General features: G+C 48.0%; 1 protein-coding gene across 1 annotated transcript; it reads right to left on the reverse strand.

Annotated features, from left to right (window-relative positions):
* Positions 1-1,302: 1,302 nt before the first annotated feature.
* Positions 1,303-22,876, reverse strand: LOC130298492 (uncharacterized). The gene is made up of 4 exons (XM_056551342.1): positions 22,793-22,876; positions 17,798-17,924; positions 17,148-17,714; positions 1,303-1,423 (listed from the first exon to the last, which is right to left on the reverse strand). The coding sequence occupies exons 2-4, from the start codon at positions 17,883-17,885 to the stop codon at positions 1,416-1,418; spliced, it is 663 nt and encodes a 220-aa protein (XP_056407317.1). The 5' UTR covers positions 17,886-17,924; positions 22,793-22,876; the 3' UTR covers positions 1,303-1,415.
* Positions 22,877-23,176: the final 300 nt, after the last annotated feature.

The following is a 23,176-nucleotide window of genomic DNA, read 5'->3' on the forward strand; positions in this document are numbered from 1 at the left end:
AGTAAAACATTTCCCACATTCTGCACATGAAAATGGCCTCTCTCCTGTGTGAGTTCCTTGATGCTGAACAAGATTTGATTTATTAATAAAACATTTCCCACATTCTGAACATGAAAATGGCTTCTCCCCTGTGTGAGTTCTTTGATGTATAACAAGGTATGTTTTCTGAGTAAAACATTTCCCACATTCTGCACATGAAAATGGCTTCTCTCCTGTGTGAGTTCTTTGATGCTGAATAAGACTTGATTTCGTAGTAAAACATTTCCCACATTCTGAACATAAAAATGGCTTATTCACTGTGTGAGTTCCTTGATGTACAGCAAGATGTGATTGCTGAGTAAAACATTTTCCACATTCTGAGCATGAAAATGGTTTCTCCCCTGTGTGAGTTCTTTGATGTTGAACAAGATTTGTTTTCTGAGTAAAACATTTCCCACATTCTGCACATGAAAATGGCTTCTCTCCTGTGTGAGTTCTTTGATGCTGAATAAGACTTGCTTTCGTAGTAAAACATTTCCCACATTCTGAGCATGAATATGGTTTCTTTCCTGTATGAGCTTGTTGATGTCCAACACCCCTTCTGTGACCTTTCTTTTGCTGAACATCCTGTGATGAGTGAGAAGACAGGACCTGTATATAAGGATGAGATGACAGATCTTGGCTGTGAAGGGCTGAGGGTGTATCTGGGATAATGGAATGTTCTTCATATGTATCTTGTGTGATATCATCATCTGCTTTATAATCTGAAGATATAAGATTCTCCTCTGATCTCCTGCTACAAGAATCTGCAGAGAATAACACAGATTTTATTATTAGTATTAACCCCTTATCAACCCAGGAAATTTTAGCTTTTGTGTTTTCACTTTTTCCTCCTCTCCTCATAGCCATAACTCTTATTTTTCCATCTACATTGCATTTGAGAGCTTGTTTTTTGTGGCACCAATCTTACATTGTATTAATGAGCATTAAAATTAAAAAGTCCGGTCCATACAATCACATCGATATCTAATTTGCTAATTTTTCTTTACACTTTACTACTTTTTAAAAACAATTACAACAAAAATAACTTTACATTTTTACAACAAAAAAGTTAAAATATTACAGGAGGGGGGTTTACATTTACATTTTTAAAAACATCTTTACATTTTTTTTTTTTACACTTTTTGGTCCCTCTATAGGACTTGTATGAGCAGTCATTGGATTGCTCATACAGATCAGTACAGTATTTACTGCATTGATCCATTAGAGCCGACCATAGACAGGTTGTATCAATAGCAGAGTCCCGGCAGTGACAGAGTCCTAGCAATCATGTTATGTGCCGTAAAATTGACTTGTTCTCCTCATAGATCAGGTTGGTACGATCGGTATGTATAACATAGCGTTATCTTTTACCCCATTTTTTTCTTTATTTAAACTTATTTTCCTAAAAAGTGAGTAAAGAGACGTACAGTGTAAGTACAGACCATGGAAGTCTATGACAAAATCCCATTCAGCACAGCATGATGTATACAGAGTGAGGACAGCTGCATAACACAGTCACTGACTACAGACACAATACAACCTAAACCGGGAACCTTAAAGGGGTACTCCGCTGCACAGCGTTTGGAACAAACTGTTCCTAACGCCGGCAGCTCATGACGTCATAGCTCCGCCCCGTCATGACGTCACACCCCACCCATCATGACGTCACACCCGCCCCCTCAATGCAAGTCTATGGGAGGGGGCGTGACAGCTGTCACGCCCCCTCCCATAGACTTGCATTGAGGGGGCGGGGTGTGATGTCATGACGAGCATGGCTATGAAGTCACGAGCTGTCGGCGGAACAGTTTGTTCCAAACGCTGAGCAGCGGAGTATCCCTTTAAGGTTCACGGTTTAGGGGTATTCCAAAAAGATAAAATGTCTGATCGTGGGGGAAGAAAGGAAGGAGAAAGACAGAAGAGGAAAGGGTTAAAAGGAGGAGCCAAGAGTGCGGAGGAGAGAAAAGAGGTGAAAGCCGAGGGTGAGTAACGGGAGAGAACCACATCGGGCCCCCCATACCTTATGGAACTTATCAGGGCACTTTTATTTTTTTTTTAAAGGAGATTTTTTAGACTTACCGTAAAATCTCTTTCTCGAAGGATCCATTGGGGGACACAGACCTTGGGTATATGCTGCTGTCTCTAGGAGGCTTGACACTATGGTAACCAAAAATTCGGCTCCTCCCAGCAGGATATACCCGCCTACAGGCCACTGAGCAATTCAGTTTTAGTTCCAGAGCAATAGGAGAAGACCGACAGGTCAAAGGAAAAAGATCATGAACTGTCCGAGAACCAGAAGAAAAATTAACTGAACACTCCCTCGGATAGATAACCAAAGAGAAACCCCAGAAAAGGCCGGGAGCTGTGTCCCTCAATGGATTCTTCGAGAAAGAGATTTTACGGTAAGTCTAAAAAATCTCCTTTTCTCTATCGGCTCCATTAGGGGACACAGACTCTGGGATGTACCAAAGCCGTCCCTTGGGTGGGCAGAGAAAAAAGGTCAGGCAGTCGGCTCTATCACCGCCGCCTGCAACACTTTACGGCCCAGACTAGCATCAGCCGATGCGAAAGTATAAACCTGGTAGAATCTTGAAAAGGTGTGCAAAGACGACCAGGTGGCCGCTTTACAGATCTGCGAGGCCGAGGCCTTGTTTCGGAGAGCCCAGGATGCTCCCACAGAGCGGGTGGAATGAGCCAAAACCCTGAAGGGTGGGATCCTCCCCTTGCAGCCGTAAGCTTCCGAAATAGCACATCGGATCCACCGAGAAATGGTGGCCTTGGAAGCAGGCTGACCCTTCCGACCACTTTCCGTAAGGAAGAAAAAAGAATCGCACTGATGAAAGGAAGAGGTGACAGAAAGATAAGTCCGAACAGCCCGTACCACATCCAAATTGTGGACCAGTCGCTCCCTGGGATGAGAAGGAGCGGGACAAAAGAACGGAAGGACGATCTCTTCGTTGAGATGAAAGGCCGAAACGACCTTAGGTAAGAAGGACGGATCTGGCCGGAAAACAACCTTGTCCTGATGAACTATTAGGAAAGGAGAATGGCAAGAGAGAGCTGCCAGTTCAGATACTCTCCTAATGGAAGTAATAGCTATAAGAAAAGCCACCTTCCATGATAGGAGGCAAAGGGGAACCTCCCTAAGAGGCTCAAAAGGTGAGTCCTGGAGAGCGCCTAGAACTAAGTTCAAGTCCCAAGGGGGAGAAGGGGACCGTTAAGGGGGGACAGCGTGTTTCACGCCCTGAAGGAAGGTCCGGACATGCGAATTGGAAGCCAGAGGACGCTGAAAGAGAATGGAAAGGGCCGAACCATGACCCTTAAGGGAGCTGAGAGCCAGCCCTTGTTCCAACCCCGACTGCAAAAAGGAAAGGAGACGGGGAATGGAAAAGATAACTGGAGAAAAGGTCTGAGTTTCGCACCAACGAAAGTAAGCCTGCCAGGTACGGTGATACATTTTTGCAGAGGAGGGCTTGCGAGCCCTGAGCCCTGGTGCGAATTACCTGGGAAGAGAAGCCGCGGGCCCTTAGAACCGCGGTCTCAACCGCTACGCCGTCAAATGCAGTGACTGTAAATTGGGGTGGCAAAGGGGACCCCAGTAGGTCTGGACGAAGTGGAAGACGGAACGGAATGTTGTCCAGAAGCAAGACCACGTCGGCGCACCATGCCCTTCAAGGCCAGTCTGGAGCCACCAGAATGCGGGGACTCCTACCGCCTTGAGCTTCCTCAGAACCCTGGGAAGGAGGGGGAGAGGAGGGAACAGGTAGGGCAGGACAAAGCCCGACCACGGAATTACTAGGGCATCCACGGCTAGAGCCAGGGGGTCCCTGGACTTTGACACAAACGTTGGAATTTTCCGGTTGTGTCGAGACACGAAGAGATCCACGTCTGGGGTCCCCCAGAGGTTGCAGATCTGTGCGAACACCTCCGGGGTCGGCTGAGGACTGACTGAGGAAATCCGCTTCCCAGTTGAGCACTCCCGGAATGTGAATTGCCGAAATGGCTGGAACTACTTGTTCCGCCCAGAGGAGGATCTTTGTCACCTCAGACATGGCTGCTGAGCTGCGAGTGCCACCCTGCCGATTGATGTACGCTACAGCCATGGCGTTGTCCGACTGGACACGGAGAGGCTGACCCTGAAGCAGGGACTCCCAATGCTTCAGACAAAGATAAAATCGCCCTCAGTTCCGGGATGTTTATGGAAAGAAGGGCTTCTTGGGGAGGCCAAAGGCCTTGAACCATCTGATCCCTTAAAACACCCCCCCCCCCCCCAGCCCGACAGACTGGCATCTGTCGTGATCACCTGCCAGAGGAGGGGAAGGAACGAACACCCCTGAAGAAGGGGGAAGCGGAGCCACCAGAACGATGGCTGAAGAGGACTGTAATGAAACTGGGCAAAGGGTACGGCCTCCATGGCTGCCACCATCCAACCCAGGACTTCCATGCAAGTACGGATGGTGACCGGGGATGGTATTCGGAGGGAGCGGACTCCCGACAAGAGGGCCAGACGTTTGTCCGGCGGGAGGCGAATCCGAGCTGAGGCCAAGTCGAACTGAAGCCCCAAGAAGACCAGAGACTGGGTGGGGGAGAGAACTGACTTGTCTCGGTTGACCATCCACCCGAAGCGACATAAGGTCTGAAGAGTGAGGCTCACATTCTCCAGAGCCTGGGCTCTAGAGGAGGCCTTGATGAGGAGGTCGTCCAAGTAGGGTATCACTGATACCCCTCTTGACCGTAACAGAGCTATCATAGGTGCCAGAATCTTGGTAAATACTCCTGGCGCTGTGGCCAGACCGAAGGGGAGAGCCACAAATTGATAATGACCTTCCGGAACCGCAAAGCGGAGGTACCCCTGGTGTCCGGGAAAAATTGGAATGTGAAGGTAGGCATCCTTGATGTCCACCAAGGAAAGAAACTCCCCTTGATCCATAGATGCCACCACCGAATGGAGAGATTCCATTCAGAAATGGTGGATAAGAAGATGTTGGTTGAGACGTTTGAGATCCAGGATTGGCCGCACAGAACCGTTTTTCTTGGGAACCATGAAAAGATTGGAATAGAAACCCCGAAAGCGTTCCCTTGAAGGAACCGGGACAATGACACCCTGGATGAGAAGGGACTGAATAGCCTCCCGAAATTCCCTTGCAAGCGAGGGAGATCGGGGAGCACGGGACTGAAAAAAATGATCCCTCGGAAGGGAGGCAAATTCTATCCGGTATCCATTGGACACCACGTCCCTGACCCAGGAGTCCTGAATGTGCATGGTCCAAACGTCTCGAAAGAGCTAGAGGCGACCTCCCACCCGAGAAAAAGCTGTGGGTGGGGGCATCCCTTCATGCACAAGTGGGTTTGCGGTTGCCCGTTTTGGCCGCAAAACAGTCAGAAAGGTTGGTGTCCGACTTCCAAGAAGGACGCGCCTTGAAAATGGGGACCTTCTTGTCACGTGGAGGTGCCTGGCTGGTCCCTTTAGAGGGGCCAGACATCTGAAAGGACCGAAAGGACGAAGGCTTCCTGCGGAAAGAAGTACTAGACTTATTTTGAGGTAATAAAGAGCTCTTGCCACCTGTCGCCTCAGAGATAATCTCATCCAGGCGCTTGCCGAAAAGTCGGGAACCGGTAAAAGGAATCTCGGTGAGAGACTTCTTAGATGCAGCATCCGCGTTCCATGTTTTAAGCCAAATGGAACGACGGAGGGCCACTAGATTACCGGAGCCAAAGGCAGCGCAGCGAGCTGAGTGCAAGGATGCAGAACACAGAAAGTCTCCAGCTTTGGAACATTGGAGGGCCAGAGCAGACAGTTCTTCCGGGGGAGATCCCGAAAGAATGCCCTGACGGAGTTGGGAATGCCAAACCGAAAGGGCCTTAGACACCCAGGTGGAGGCGAAGGCAGGAAGCAGAGAGGAACCCGTTGCTTCAAAGGCATACTTCGCTAAAGACTCAACCTTTTAGTCTGCTGGATCCTTGAAGGGAGCTGCATCCGCCAGTAGCTTTAGAGAGGCGGGAAACCGGAGGATCCACCGACGGAGAGGAAATCAATTTGGAGACAAGGTCCTTGGCAAAAGGATATCGCTCTTGAACTTTCTTCAGTCCCTGAAACTTCTTCTCAGGGTGCTTCCAGGCAGATTCTAGAATGGCATCAAATTCAGCGTGAGAGCTGAACATTTTGGGTGCCGGTCGGGCACGATGAAAGGATACATCTGGAGCTACGTCCGAAGTTCCTGGGTCCTCTAGGTTAACTCCTTAAGGACACATGGCGTACCGCTACGTCATGTGTCCCGGTCCTGCGATATAACGCGGGGTTACACGGTAACCCCGCATCATATCGCGGCGGGCCCGGCGTCATAGTGAAGCCGGGACCCGCCGCTAATAGCACGCAGCACTGATCGCGGTGCTGCGCGCTATTAACCCTTTAGCCGTGCGCTCAAAGCTGAGCCGCGATGCTAAAAACGAAAGTGAAAGTGCCCGGCTAGCTCAGGGTGCTGTTCAGGATCGCCACAGTATAATCGCGGCATCCCAAACAGCTGTACTACAGGAGGACGGTCTCTTACCTTCCTTCCTGCAGTCCGATCGCTGATTGAATGCTTCAAGCCTGAGATCCAGACTTGAGCAATCAATCACCGATTTCACTGATTGTTGCCATGCAACGGCAAGGCAGCAGTCTGTGAATGAAATCAGCCATTGCAAGCTGATAGGTCTCTATGGCACCTATCAGCTTGCAAAAAAAAAGTGTAAAAAACAAGTTAACCCTTTCAGGTATTCCCTTCTGAATTAAGTTAAGTTAAGAGTTAAGTTTGAATCACCCGGCATTTCCTAGTAACAAAATAAAACAGTGTAAATAAAAATACACATATGTGGTATCACCGCGTGCAGAAATGTCCGAATTATAAAAATATACCACTTTTTAAACCGCACGTTCAATGGCGTACGCGCAAAAAAATTCCAAAGTCCTAAATATTGCATTTTTGATCACTTTTTATACCACAAAAAAGTGAATAAAAAGTGATCAAAAAGTCTGATCAGAACAAAAATAGTACCGCTAAAAACGTCAGATGACGGCGCAAAAAATGAGTCCTCATAGCGCCCTGAACACAGAAAAATAAAAAAGTTATAGGGGTCAGAAAATGACAATTTTAAACGTATATGTCACGATGCCGGCTGGCAGGAGGTGGATCCTCTGTGCCAGAGAGGGATAGCGAGGACCGTGCTAGTGGACCGGTTCTAAGACACTACTGGTTTTCACCAGAGCCCGCCGCAAAGCGGGATGGTCTTGCTGCGGCGGTAGTGACCAGGTCGTATCCACTAGCAACGGCTCACCTCTCTGGCTGCTGAAGATAGGCGAGGTACAAGGGAGTAGGCAGAAGCAAAGTCGGACGTAGCAGAAGGTCGGGGGCAGGCGGCAAGGTTCGTAGTCAGGGGAGATAGCAGAAGTTCTGGTACACAGGGTTTTAAACACACAAAACGCTTTCACTAGGCACAAGGGCAACAAGATCCGGCAAGGAAGTGCAAGGGAGGAGGTTAGATATAGTCAGGGACCAGGTGGGAGCCAATTAAGCTAATTGGGCCAGGCACCAATCATTGGTGCACTGGCCCTTTAAGTCTCAGGGAGCTGGCGCGCGCGCGCCCTAGAGAGCGGAGCCGCGCGCGCCAGCACATGACAGCAGGGGACGGGAACGGGTAAGTGACCTGGGATGCGATTCGCGAGCGGGCGCGTCCCGCTGTGCGAATCGCATCCCCAACGGCCATGACAGAGCAGCGCTCCCGGTCAGCGGGACTGACCGGGGAGCTGCAGGGAGAAAGACGCCGTGAGCGCTCCGGGGAGGAGCGGGGACCCGGAGCGCTAGGCGTAACAGTACCCCCCCCCTTAGGTCTCCCCTTCTCTTTATCGGGTAACTGCCTCCCCTGGGATGAGGACACCGGGAAAGGATGGAGGGATTCCTCAACGGCAGGCAGAACCGCAGGAGTAGGAATGGGGAGAGAGGGCAGAGGGCGAGACCTGGCACGGGGCAGTGTGACACCAGGACGAGGGCCATGAGGGGACACAGAAGCTTGCCTGATGGAACTGGGAGGGGGGGAGGGGCATTTCCTGTGGCAGGCAGAGTCCTTAATGACCTTAGGGGGACCGGATACAGGAGGAACCACAGGGTCACGGCAGGGAGTACTGGGAACCGGTTGAAGGCAGTCCTTGGAACAAGAGGGACCCCAACTCTTGATCTCCCCAGTGGACCAATCCAGGGTTGGGGAATGGTGTTGAAGCCAGGGTAGTCCAAGGAGAACTTCAGAAGAGCAATTAGGAAGGACAAAAAATACAATCTCCTCGTGATGAGGTCCGATGCACATTAGGAGGGGCTCCGTGCGGTAACGCACGGTGCAATCCAACCTGGCTCCGTTGACCGCGGAAATGTGGAGTGGCTTGACAAGACGGGTCACCGGAATGCGGAATTTATTCACAAAGGACTCCCGAATAAAATTCCCAGAAGCTCCAGAGTCCAGGCAGGCCACGGCTGAGAGGGGAGAGCTGGCTGAAGTGGAAATCCGAACAGGTACCGTGAGACGTGGAGAAGCCGACTTGGCATCAAGAGACGCCACACCCACGAGAGCTGAGTGCGAGCGTGCGTTTCCCAGACGTGGAGGACGGATTGGGCAATCCACCAAAAAATGTTCAGTACTGGCACAGTACAGACAAAGATTCTCTTCCTTACGGCGATTCCTCTCTTCCAGGGTCAGGCGAGACCGATCCACTTGCATGGCCTCCTCGGCGGGAGGCCTAGGCGCAGATTGCAGTGGAGACTGTGGGAGAGGTGTCCAGAGATCTAAGTCTTTTTCCTGGCGGAGCTCTTGATGCCTCTCAGAAAAACGCATGTCAATGCGAGTGGCTAGATGAATGAGTTCATGCAGGTTAGCAGGAGTCTCTCGTGCGGCCAGAACATCTTTAATGTTGCTGGATAGGCCTTTTTTAAAGGTCGCGCAGAGAGCCTCATTATTCCAGGATAGTTCAGAAGCAAGAGTACGGAATTGTATGGCGTACTCGCCAACGGAGGAATTACCCTGGACCAGGTTCAGCAGGGCAGTCTCAGCAGAAGAGGCTCGGGCAGGTTCCTCAAAGACACTTCGAATTTCCGAGAAGAAGGAGTGTACAGAGGCAGTGACGGGGTCATCGCGGTCCCAGAGCGGTGTGGCCCATGACAGGGCTTTTCCAGACAGAAGGCTGACTACGAAAGCCACCTTAGACCTTTCAGTAGGAAACTGATCCGACATCATCTCTAAGTGCAAGGAACATTGCGAAAGAAAGCCACGGCAAAACTTAGAGTCCCCATTAAATTTGTCCGGCAAGGACAGGCGGAGGCTAGGAGCGGCCACTCGCCGCGGAAGGGGTGCTGGAGCTGGCGGAGGAGATGGTTGTTGCTGCTGTAGCTGCGACTGTACTTGCTGTAGTTGTGACTGGAGTTGCTGTGTCATGGTGGTCAAGTACGACAGCTGGTGATCTTGTTGTGCTATCTGTTGCGACTGCTGGGCGATCTGACGAGCTTGCTGGGCGACCAGCGTAGGGAGGTCAGCGACAACTGGCAGAGGAACTTCAGCGGGATCCATGGCCGGATCTACTGTCACGATGCCGGCTGGCAGGAGGTGGATCCTCTGTGCCAGAGAGGGATAGCGAGGACCGTGCTAGTGGACCGGTTCTAAGACACTACTGGTTTTCACCAGAGCCCGCCGCAAAGCGGGATGGTCTTGCTGCGGCGGTAGTGACCAGGTCGTATCCACTAGCAACGGCTCACCTCTCTGGCTGCTGAAGATAGGCGAGGTACAAGGGAGTAGGCAGAAGCAAAGTCGGACGTAGCAGAAGGTCGGGGGCAGGCGGCAAGGTTCGTAGTCAGGGGAGATAGCAGAAGTTCTGGTACACAGGGTTTTAAACACACAAAACGCTTTCACTAGGCACAAGGGCAACAAGATCCGGCAAGGAAGTGCAAGGGAGGAGGTTAGATATAGTCAGGGACCAGGTGGGAGCCAATTAAGCTAATTGGGCCAGGCACCAATCATTGGTGCACTGGCCCTTTAAGTCTCAGGGAGCTGGCGCGCGCGCGCCCTAGAGAGCGGAGCCGCGCGCGCCAGCACATGACAGCAGGGGACGGGAACGGGTAAGTGACCTGGGATGCGATTCGCGAGCGGGCGCGTCCCGCTGTGCGAATCGCATCCCCAACGGCCATGACAGAGCAGCGCTCCCGGTCAGCGGGACTGACCGGGGAGCTGCAGGGAGAAAGACGCCGTGAGCGCTCCGGGGAGGAGCGGGGACCCGGAGCGCTAGGCGTAACAGTATAAATTTTCCTGCATGTATTCATGATTTTTTTCTGAAGTGACACAAAATCAAACCTATATAAGTAGGGTATCATTTTAACCGTATGGACCTACAAAATAAAGATATGGTGTCATTTTTGCCGAAAAATGTACTGCGGAAAATCAGAAGCCCCCAAAACTTACAAAATAGTGTTTTTTCATCAATTTTGTCGCACATTGATTTTTTTCCCCGTTTCACCGTAGATTTTTGGGTAAAATGACTAATGTCATTACAAAGTAGAATTAGTGACGCAAAAAATAAGTCATCATATAGAATTTTAGGTGAAAATTTTTAAGAGTTATGATTTTTTAAAGTTAAGGAGGAAAAGTTGAAAATGAAAAAACGGAAAAAGCCCCGGTCCTTAAGGGGTTAAAGGTGTCTCTTATGGCCATAACCAATGAGCTCACCGTGTCCACTGAGTCCGAACGGTTCTCTGAATCGGATGCCGAATTGGAAACCTCGTCCGCCAGCTCTCCAGGAGAGTGCGAACGAGTAGAGGCGGCCCTAGAAGAGGGAGACTCCGACCTGGTACATGGCTCAGGAGAGCCAGAGTGGTGACCACAGGAACGTCTTCTGGAAGAGTGAGGCGCGTTGATTGAAGAAGCGGTCGGGCGAGACCTGCAAGAGGAACGCCCGTGTCTACCAGAAGACTCAGGGGATGAGTCAGAGGAGACACCCCTATTACACTTATGTGAAGCATAGGGAGAAGGGGAACGGGACCTTCTAGAGGGCCGGTGAAGGGTAGACCTCTCCAAGGCAGTCACCACAGAACGGGAGACCTGTGCCAAGTCGGATATAGACTGGGAGCGGGAGGAAACCCAGGCTGGAGGGGCGGCCGAACCCACCGGGTCTGAAGGAACACCTGGGTTAGAAATAGCAGGGGGGTCTGGGTCTGGGGGAGCAGTGGAGCAGGCAGAACAAGTGGGTTCAGCAGAACCTGGCATTTTTGCAGAGCAGTTTTTACAAGTGTAATGGGTAACTAATATTCCCGATATCTGCTTAGAGGGAGGAACAGTTTTGGGCACGGACATAGCAAAAAAATGAACAGTCTCACCCAAGTCTGTGTCCCAAGGCAGCTGCTGTGAGGAGAACTCTGCACCGTGGCTGTGAGGAGAGGGAGGAGATGCCGGCCAATAGGAGAAAGAGGCCGGGTCAGAGGCAAGGGCGCTGTGATTGGCCCCTACACGGCCCCAAATGTGCGCACAGCGCTAATTGGCGGCTCATTTCGCGCTGCTGAAGCGATTATGCTGCCTGGTGGGCGGAGCTAATGTCAGCCGGGCCGCTGAAGAAGAATACAGCGGGACATAGTAATGGCGCCCGCTCCGAACCCCGAGCGCACACGCCGCATGTAGTGAGCTCCTATGCGCCCGGGGAACGGAGCGGGCGAAGTGCCGTCGGCAGCCGCGGCTGCGCTGCCGAAAGTGAAACTAAAAGGCCGCACACGCCCGCAGAGAGAAGCCTGCGGCGCGTAGAAAAAACACACATTACCCAATAAAGTGCCCCTTACTGTGAAACACTGCCCCTTAGCTCCAATGCTCCCCCAACAATAAAAAACAATCCCCCTGCTGGGAAGAATAAAGTATCCCACGGCCAGCCCCAGCTTCAGTAAGGATAGGATCAAAAACGGGTCTCCAGCTGTTGCAAGACATAGGGAGAGAAAAATACTCACCTGTGCTGAAGTAATTTACGAATCTGTTTAACCTTCTGGCACCAGCTGATTTAAATAAATAAAGTTTTTCACCGGAGTACCCCTTTAATGAAGGAGTCCTAGGGACGCCTAAAGATAGAAGTAGTCTCCTTTGGCTATCAAACAAGTAGATAAACAATCAAACAGAGAACGAATCAGACAAACGCACAAACAGACATCGCACTAGGATTGATCTACTATGAAAATGGAATGTGTGTATGTGTGTGTGGGGGGGAGAGTAAGGATGAAGGAAGGGGGTTGGGGGTTTCCCAGCTAAATTCTTCAAGGAACCTTCAGAGCTCCTAATGATCCTCATAAAGATTCTAGAGCGTACCATTGCGTGCTAACAAATGGACACATTATAGTGATCCGTTCTACCTGAGTGAGAAATAGTTTCCATTTAGCAGAGAATTTTCTGGCTATACGTTCCTAATGTAAGAGGACTTCACATTTTTTCAAAAGTGAACAGATGCTGTAACCCCTTAAGGACCAGGCCCATTTTAACCTTAAGGACCAGGCCAATTTTATTTTTGCGTTTTCGTTTTTTCTTCCTCGCCTTCTAAAATCCCTTTATATTTCCGTCTACAGACCCATATAAGGGCTTGTTTTTTGCGTGACCAATTGCACTTTGTAATGAAATCTCTCATTTTACCATAAAATGTATGGCGAACCCCCCAAAAAATTTTTAGGGAGGAAATTTAAATGAAAACACCAATTTTGCACATTTTGGAGGGTTTTGTTTTCACACTATACAATTTACGGTAAAAATTACATGTGTTCTTTATTCTGTGGGTCAATACGATTAAAATGATACCCATGGCTAGATACTTTTATATTTTTGTACCGCTTAAAAAAAATCTAAAACTTTTTGTACAAAATCAGTAATCTAAAATCGCCCTATTTTGACCACCTTTATCTTTTTCATTTTTCCGTATATAGGGCGGTATAAGGGGTCATTATTTGCGCCGTCATCTGTAGTTTTTATCGATACCACATTTGCATATATAAAACTTTTAGATAATTTTTTATTAATTTTTTTAAATAAAATGTGACAAAAAAGCTGCATTTTTTGGACTTTTAAAATGTATTACGTTTACGCCATTCGCGTACGGAATAATTAACATTATATTTTGATAGTTCGGAAATTTATGCACGCGGCGATACCAAATATGTTTAGAAAAAAAAAATTACGCTTTTTGGGGGTAAAATGGGAAAAATGGACAATTTTCAATTTTAGCCCATTTTACCCATAAGGACCAGGCCAATTTTATTTTTGCGTTTTCGTTTTTTCCTCCTCGCCTTCTAAAATCCATTACTCCTTTATATTTCCATCTACAGACCCATATAAGGGCTTGTTTTTTGCGTGACCAATTGCACTTTGTAATGAAACCTCTCATTTTACCATAAAATGTACGGCGAACCAAAACATTTTTTTTTTTTAGGGAGGAAATTTTAATGAAAACCACAATTTTACACATTTTGGAGGGTTTTGTTTTCACACTGTACATTTTATGGTAAAAATGATGCGTTCTTTATTCTGTCGGTCAATATACGATTAAAATGATACCCATGGCTAGATACTTGTATATTTTTGTACCGCTTAAAAAAAATCTAAAACTTTTTGTACAAAATCAGTAATCTAAAATCGCCCTATTTCGACCACCTATAACTTTTTCATTTTTCCGTATATAGGGGGCGGTAGGAGGGCTAATTTTTTGCGACGTCATCTGTGTTTTTTAATAAAATGTGACAAAAAAGCTGAATTTTTGGACTTTTTAAATTTTTTATGTTTACGCCATTCGCCGTACGGGATAATTAACATTATATTTTGATAGTTCGGAGATTTACGCACGCGGCAATACCAAATATGTTTATTAAAAACATTTTTACGCTTTTTGGGGGTAAAATGTGAAAAACGGACAATTTTCATTTTTATTGGGAGAGGGAATTTTTGACTTTTTTTTTTACTTTTTATTTTTACAATTTCCATAGGAGACTATCTATAGCAATCCTTTGATTGCAAATACTGTTCAGTGCTATGTATAGGACATAGCACTGATCAGTGTTATCGGTGTTCTTCTGCTCTGGTCTGCTCGTTCTCACACCAGAGTAGAAGACCCCGGGAGACGGCCGGAGCCAGGTGAGAGGACCTCCGGCTGCCATGCTGGATGATCGGATCGCAGCGGCAGCGCTGCAGGCGATCTAATCATCCATTCAAAGTAACGCACTGCCGCAGATGCCGTGATCTGTATTGATCACGGCAACTGAGGGGTTAATGGCGGACATCCGTGCGATCGCGGATGTCGGCCATTACCGGCGGGTCCCCAACTGCTACTAGCAGCCTCTAACAACGGCCGGGACCCGTGGATAATAGCGCGCAGCACTGATCGTGGTGCCGCGTGCTATTAACCCTTCAGATGCGGCATTCAAAGTTGAACACCGCGTCTGAAGTGAAAGTAACCATGCCGGTTAGCTCAGGGAGGTGTTCGGGATCGCCACGGAGAAATCACGGCATCCCGAACAGCTTACATGACAGCCGGAGGGTCCCTACCTGCCTCCATGCTGTCCGGTCGCCGAATGACTGCTCAGTGCCTGAGATCCAGGCATGAGCAGTCAAGCGGCAGAATCATCGATCAATGGTTTCCTATGAGAAACCACTGATCAATGTAAAAGATCAGTGTGTGCAGAGTTATAGTCTACTATGGGATAACAATGATCAGTGTAAGAGATCAGTGTGTGCAGTGTTATAGTCTCCTATGGGATAACAATGATCAGTGTAAGAGATCAGTGTGTGCAGTGCTATAGTCTCCTATGAGATAACAATGATCAGTATACGAGATCAGTGTGTGCAGTGTTATAGTCTCCTATGGGATAACAATGATCAGTGTAAGAGTTATAGTCTCCTATGGGATAATAATGATCAATATAAGAAATCAGTGTGTGCAGTGTTATAGTCTCCTATGGGATAACAATGATCAGTATAAGAGATCAGTGTGTGCAGTATATTTCCCTATGGGATAACAATGTTCAGTGTAAGAGATCTGTGTGTGCAGTGTTCTACTCTCCTATGGGATAACAATGATCAGTGTAAGAGATCAGTGTGTGCAGTGTTATAATCTCCTATGGGATAACAATGATCAGTATAAGAGATCAGTGTGTGCAGTGTTATAGTCTCCTATGCGATAACAATGATCAGTATAAGAGATCAGTGTGTGCAGTGTTATAGTCCCCTATGGGATAACAATGATCACTTTAAGAGATCAGTGTGTGCAGTGTTATAGCCCCCTTATGGGATAACAATGATCAGTATTAGAGATCAGTGTGTACAGTGTTATAGCCCCCTATGGGATAACAATGATCAGTATAAGATATCAGTGTGTGCAGTGTTCTACTCTCCTATGGGATAACAATGATCAGTATAAGAGATCAGTGTGTGCAGTGTTATACTCTCCTATGGGATAACAATGATCAGTATAAGATATCAGTGTGTGCAGTGTTATAGCCCCCTATGGGATAACAATGATCAGTATAAGAGATCAGTGTGTACAGTGTTATAGCCCCCTATGTGATAACAATGATCAGTGTAAGATATCAGTGTGTGCAGTGTTATAGTCTCCTATGGGATAACATTGATCAATATAAGAGATCAGTGTGTGCAGTGTTATAGTCTCCTATGGGATAACAATGATCAGTATAAGAGATCAGTGTGTACAGTGTTATAGCCCCCTATGGGATAACAATGATCAGTATAAGATATCAGTGTGTGCAGTGTTATAGTCTCCTATGGGATAACAATGATCAGTATAAGATATCAGTGTGTGCAGTGTTATAGCCCCCTATGGGATAACAATGATCAGTATAAGATATCAGTGTGTGCAGTGTTATAGTCTCCTATGGGAGCTATAACATTGCAAAAAAAGGTGGAAAAAAAAGTGAATAAAGATAATTTAACCCCTTCCCTAATAAAAGTTTGAATCACCCCACTTTTCCCATAAAAAAACCCAATAAAAATAAACATATGTGTAAACTGATGTCATTACAAAGTAGAATTGGTGGCGCAAAAAAATAAGCCATCATATGGAATTTTAGGTGCAAAATTGAAAGAGTTATGATTTTTTAAAGGTAAGGAGGAAAAAACGAAAATGCAAAATCGGAACCCCCCCGGTCCTTAAGGGGTTAATACTGCAGAGCGGTTCTTAATAAATCCATCTTGTACTGGAGAGAGATTAGAAGGGGGAGCAGTTGGGACCTATCTGAGCCTATCTGCCATGATTTTGGAGAGGAGCTTGGAGTCTACGTTAATCAGTGAAAACGGTCTGTAAGAAAAGATATTTACATTATTCATATATAAATATACATATTTAATATTTACCTATATTTCTCTCAGAATCCCTTTATTCATTGCTCGGTGAGGTTTCTGTCCATGCAGAGGCAGGGGGCGTGTCCCTCTCTTCTCCTCACTGTGATGACTCCACCCCCTCCCTCGCTCTGACTCACATAGGGCCCTGGACCTGCCTGCAGCCCTGTCAATCACTCATGGTGTCCATGACATGTCGATGACCACTGGACACTGCAGGACTGGTATGTGTCCCAGGAAGCAGGGGGACCCCTAGTGGACAGTTTTTTTTATGGCTTTTTCAGTATGAAATACTGAAAATGTTCTGATGAAACCAAATGCAAAATATATTGGGGGAGAGTTATCAAAACCTGTGCAGAGGAAATGTTGCTGAATTGCTAATGGCAACCAATCAGATCGCTTCTTTTATTGTTCACAGGCCCTTTCTAAACTGAAAGAAGCAATCTGATTGGTTGCTAGGGGCAACTCAGCAACTTTTCCTCTGGACAGGTTTTGATAAATCTTCTCCATTGTTTATGCGTGCTTTATAATATAGCAAAAGTTATTGTATCTGACAGTGCCCATTTAAGAAATCGGCCTCGTACACATTGGGATATTTCTTGTCCATGTTCCAGCTGTAGTATCACATTAGTTTGTATTTTGGCTGAATAGAAGAATATACAGAAGAGACAGGACAGAGAGATTAAAGAATTCTACACAATTATTACAGCAGAAGAATCTGTGACTCTGCTCTATATTAAGTTGTTACTACTCACCTGGGCAGTTACCAGTAGGAATGTCCTCCTTATACTGCTCATCACCGCTCACATCTGTCTCTTCTTCTTCCTTTATATCTGAAGGATTAATATAGATTGGATCTTTCCCTGTAGGAATGTCCTCATTATACTGCTCATCACCGCTCACATCTGTCTCTTCTTCCTTTATATCTGAAGGATTAATATAGATCGGATCTTTCTCTGTAGGAATGTCCTCCTTATACTGCTCATCACCGTTCATATGTGTCTCTTCTTCTTCCTTTATATCTGTAGCATTAATATTGTTCAGATCTTTCCCTGTAGGAATGTCCTCCTTATACTGCTCATCACCGCTCACTTCTGTCTCTTCTTCTTCCTTTAGGTCTGTAGAATTATTACAGGTAAGATCTTTCCCTGTAGGAATGTCCTCCTTATACTGGTCATCACCGCTCACATCTGTCTCTTCTTCTTCCTTCATAACTGTAGCATTAATATAGATCCGATTTTTCCCTGTAGTAATGACCTCCATATTCTGCTCATCAAGAGGACGGGGACACCTCTCTGGTGCTGTTCTCTTACTGGATCTGACTGTAGGGAACACATACAGAGACTGAATTCATTCTTTACATACAAATAATGAGAGGACGTGTGTATATAGTCATGTCTATTACCTGGTGATGTGAGGGGCTGCTGATCCTCCATCATGACCTGATCCTTGTACTGATCCTTGTGTCCTTCTACATACTCCCACTCCTCCATGGAGAAATAGACCGCCACGTCCTGACACCTTATAGGAACCTGACACATAATGATACAGTCATCCCCCCGACCCCTCCAGTGGTGTTACTGTATAATGTCCCAGCATTCCCAGCAGTGTCACCTCTCCAGTCATCACCAGACCCCTCCATTACTGTATAATGTCCCAGCATTCCCAGCAGTGTCACCTCTCTAATCATCACCAGACCCCTCCATTACTGTATAATGTCCCAGCATTCCCAGCAGTGTCACCTCTCCAGTCATCACCAGACCCCTCCATTACTGTATAATGTCCCAGCAGTGTCACCTCTCTAATCATCACCAGACCCCTCCATTACTGTATAATGTCCCAGCAGTGTCACCTCTCCAGTCATCACCAGACCCCTCCATTACTGTATAATGTCCCAGCATTCCCAGCAGTGTCACCTCTCCAGTCATCACCAGACTCCTCCATTACTGTATAATGTCCCAGCAGTGTCACCTCTCCAGTCATCACCTGACCCCTCCATTACTGTATAATGTCCCAGCAGGGTCACCTCTCCAGTCATCACCAGACCCCTCCATTACTGTATAATGTCCCAGCAGTGTCACCTCTCCAGTCATCACCAGACCCCTCCATTACTGTATAATGTCCCAGCAGTGTCACCCCTCCAGTCATCACCAGACCCCTCCATTACTGTATAATGTCCCAGCATTCCCAGCAGTGTCACCTCTCCAGTCATCACCAGACCCCTCCATTACTGTATAATGTCCCAGCAGTGTCACCTCTCCAGTCATCACCAGACCCCTCCATTACTGTATAATGTCCCAGCAGTGTCACCTCTCCAGTCATCACCAGACCCCTCCATTACTGTATAATGTCCCAGCAGTGTCACCTCTCCAGTCATCACCAGACCCCTCCATTACTGTATAATGTCCCAGCAGTGTCACCTCTCCAGTCATCACCAGACTCCTCCATTACTGTATAATGTCCCAGCAGTGTCACCTCTCCAGTCATCACCAGACCCCTCCATTACTGTATAATGTCCCAGCAGTGTCACCTCTCCAGTCATCACCAGACCCCTCCATTACTGTATAATGTCCCAGCAGTGTCACCTCTCCAGTCATCACCAGACCCCTCCATTACTGTATAATGTCCCAGCAGTGTCACCTCTCCAGTCATCACCAGACCCTTCCATTACTGTATAATGTCCCAGCAGTGTCACCTCTCCAGTCATCACCAGACCCCTCCATTACTGTATAATGTCCCAGCAGTGTCACCTCTCCAGTCATCACCAGACCCCTTCATTACTGTATAATGTCCCAGCAGTGTCACCTCTCCAGTCATCACCAGACCCCTCCATTACTGTATAATATCCCAGCAGTGTCACCTCTCCAGTCATCACCAGACCCCTCCATTACTGTATAATGTTCCAGCAGTGTCACCTCTCCAGTCATCACCAGACCCCTCCATTACTGTATAATGTCCCAGCAGTGTCACCTCTCCAGTCATCACCAGACCCCTCCATTACTGTATAATGTTCCAGCAGTGTCACCTCTCCAGTCATCACCAGACCCCTCCATTACTGTATAATGTCCCAGCAGTGTCACCTCTCCAGTCATCACCAGACCCTCCATTACTGTATAATGTCCCAGCAGTGTCACCTCTCCAGTCATCACCTGACCCCTCCATTACTGTATAATGTCCCAGCAGTGTCACCTCTCCAGTCATCACCAGACCCCTCCATTACTGTATAATGTCCCAGCAGTGTCACCTCTCTAATCATCAGCAGACCCCTCCATTACTGTATAATGTCCCAGCAGTGTCACCTCTCTAGTCATCACCAGACCCCTCCATTACTGTATAATGTCCCAGCAGTGTCACCTCTCCAGTCATCACCAGACCCCTCCATTACTGTATAATGTCCCAGCAGTGTCACCTCTCCAGTCATCACCAGACCCCTCCATTACTGTATAATGTCCCAGCAGTGTCACCTCTCCAGTCATCACCAGACCCCTCCATTACTGTATAATGTCCCAGCAGTGTCACCTCTCCAGTCATCACCAGACCCCTCCATTACTGTATAATGTCCCAGCAGTGTCACCTCTCCAGTCATCACCAGACTCCTCCATTACTGTATAATGTCCCAGCAGTGTCACCTCTCCAGTCATCACCAGACCCCTCCATTACTGTATAATGTCCCAGCAGTGTCACCTCTCCAGTCATCACCAGACCCCTCCATTACTGTATAATGTCCCAGCAGTGTCACCTCTCCAGTCATCACCAGACCCCTCCATTACTGTATAATGTCCCAGCAGTGTCACCTCTCCAGTCATCACCAGACCCCTCCATAACTGTATAATGTCCCCGCAGGGTCACCTCTCCAGTCATCACCAGACCCCTCCATTACTGTATAATGTCCCAGCAGTGTCACCTCTCCAGTCATCACCAGACCCCTCCATTACTGTATAATGTCCCAGCAGTGTCACCTCTCCAGTCGTCACCAGACCCCTCCATTACTGTATAATGTCCCAGCAGGGTCACCTCTCCAGTCATCACCAGACCCCTCCATTACTGTATAATGTCCCAGCATTCCCAGCAGTGTCACCTCTCCAGTCATCACCAGACCCCTCCATTACTGTATAATGTCCCAGCAGTGTCACCTCTCCAGTCATCACCAGAACCCTCCATTACTGTATAATGTCCCAGCAGTGTCACCTCTCCAGTCATCACCAGACCCCTCCATTACTGTATAATGTCCCAGCAGTGTCACCTCTCCAGTCATCACCAGACCCCTCCATTACTGTATAATGTCCCAGCAGTGTCACCTCTCCAGTCATCACCAGACTCCTCCATTACTGTATAATGTCCCAGCAGTGTCACCTCTCCAGTCATCACCAGACCCCTCCATTACTGTATAATGTCCCAGCAGTGTCACCTCTCCAGTCATCACCAGACCCCTCCATTACTGTATAATGTCCCAGCAGTGTCACCTCTCCAGTCATCACCAGACCCCTCCATTACTGTATAATGTCCCAGCAGTGTCACCTCTCCAGTCATCACCAGACCCCTCCATTACTGTATAATGTCCCAGCAGTGTCACCTCTCTAGTCATCACCAGACCCCTCCATTACTGTATAATGTCCCAGCAGTGTCACCTCTCCAGTCATCACCAGACCCCTCCATTACTGTATAATGTCCCAGCAGTGTCACCTCTCCAGTCATCACCAGACCCCTCCATTACTGTATAATGTCCCAGCAGTGTCACCTCTCCAGTCATCACCTGACCCCTCCATTACTGTATAATGTCCCAGCAGTGTCACCTCTCCAGTCATCACCAGACCCCTCCATTACTGTATAATGTCCCAGCAGTGTCACCTCTCCAGTCATCACCAGACCCCTCCATTACTGTATAATGTCCCAGCAGTGTTACCTCTCCAGTCATCACCAGACCCCTCCATTACTGTATAATGTCCCAGCAGTGTCACCTCTCTAGTCATCACCAGACCCCTCCATTACTGTATAATGTCCCAGCATTCCCAGCAGTGTCACCTCTCCAGTCATCACCAGACCCCTCCATTACTGTATAATGTCCCAGCAGTGTTACCTCTCCAGTCATCACCAGACCCCTCCATTACTGTATAATGTCCCAGCAGTGTCACCTCTCCAGTCATCACCAGACCCCTCCATTACTGTATAATGTCCCAGCAGTGTCACCTCTCCAGTCATCACCAGACCCCTCCATTACTGTATAATGTCCCAGCAGTGTCACCTCTCCAGTCATCACCAGACCCCTCCATTACTGTATAATGTCCCAGCAGTGTCACCTCTCCAGTCATCACCAGACCCCTCCATTACTGTATAATGTCCCAGCAGTGTCACCTCTCCAGTCATCACCAGACCCCTCCATTACTGTATAATGTCCCAGCAGTGTCACCTCTCCAGTCATCACCAGACCCCTCCATTACTGTATAATGTCCCAGCAGTGTCACCTCTCCAGTCATCACCAGACCCCTTCATTACTGTATAATGTCCCAGCAGTGTTACCTCTCTAATCATCACCAGACCCCTCCATTACTGTATAATGTCCCAGCAGGGTCACCTCTCTAATCATCACCAGACCCCTCCATTACTGTATAATGTCCCAGCAGGGTCACCTCTCTAATCATCACCAGACCCCTCACCCCTTTGATTCCCGGCCTTCTGGTTAGGATCAGGGACATTATTATAGATCGGGTCTGATATCCGGTCAGTACCTCACGGCGCACACATTTATTTATTTGGCTTTTGATCACTGCGCCATCTTATACGTGTTTTTCATCACTAGTATACGGTTTTGCGGGCGGATTCTTGGGATAACACGTAGGTTGATGCCGGGAGAACTTGTGGCCCCCAGTACATTGAACCTTGGACCCTGCAGGGACCCTCTGGCCCGGAGGAGAAGGGCGGTTACATTGGGGGTCTCTCTTCTTTCGGAGAAGGGTTTTGTGTCAGACCGCGTCCTCATGTAACACGGGAGATAGAGAGCGCGTTCTCCACTGACCATGTGACCTGCAGTCCTCCACACATCCTCTGGGGGCAGTATAGGAGGGAAATCAGGGGGAAAAGCGCTGACACAAAGCTTCTAGACGTCATCACAGCGTCATGTCTAAGCCACGCCCACCTACATTATTAGAAATATGGGAGAAGTGGGGGCGGTATAAACTTATTAGGGGAGGGGCTTCTATTACAACCCCTGAATAACGCTCGGACATAGTGATCAGTGTTATCGCTGATCTTCTATACTTAGAGGTGATCAGAGCCCGGAGCAAGTAAGGGGCCCTCCGGCCATCATCTCAGCTGATCCCACCCCCCAAACCACCCGGAACTGTCTATAAAGGGTTAATAATAAACATCCCCAATAATCCTGATGGTGACCGAACCCACCTACCTGTATCTGTAGAGGAGCCGTGTACTTACAGGACCTGCGATGATGTCACCGTCATGTGATCAGTCACATGGAGGAGGAGGAGTCACATGATCAGGGGCTGCTGCTCTAGGCTCATCTGCTCAGTGTATGCAGGACTCTGCTGTGCTGGTTGTGATCGCTGCTGGATGAGCTGAAGTTATGTGTATGCAGCAGAGCTGTGTGTGTGTGATGTGCGTGGTGCAGAGCTGTGTATGTGTGTGTTATATATGTCTGCAGCAGAGCTGTGTGTAATGTGCATGTAGCTGAGCTGTATGTGTACACAGTAGAGCTGTATATGTGTAATGTACATGTAGCTGGGCTGTATGTGTACACAGTAGAGCTGTATATGTGTAATGTGCATGTAGC

Source organism: Hyla sarda, chromosome 1, assembly GCF_029499605.1.
Source record: "Hyla sarda isolate aHylSar1 chromosome 1, aHylSar1.hap1, whole genome shotgun sequence".
NCBI classification, from domain to species: Eukaryota; Metazoa; Chordata; class Amphibia; order Anura; family Hylidae; genus Hyla; species Hyla sarda.

Coding starts and splice junctions, on each gene's coding strand:
- LOC130298492 (XM_056551342.1), bottom strand. CDS start 17,885: ATGGAGGAGTGGGAGTATGTAGAAGGACACAAGGATCAGTACAAGGAT. Junction 17,715..17,797: donor GCAGCCCCTCACATCACCAG/GTAATAGACATG, acceptor TGTTCCCTACAG/TCAGATCCAGTAAGAGAACA.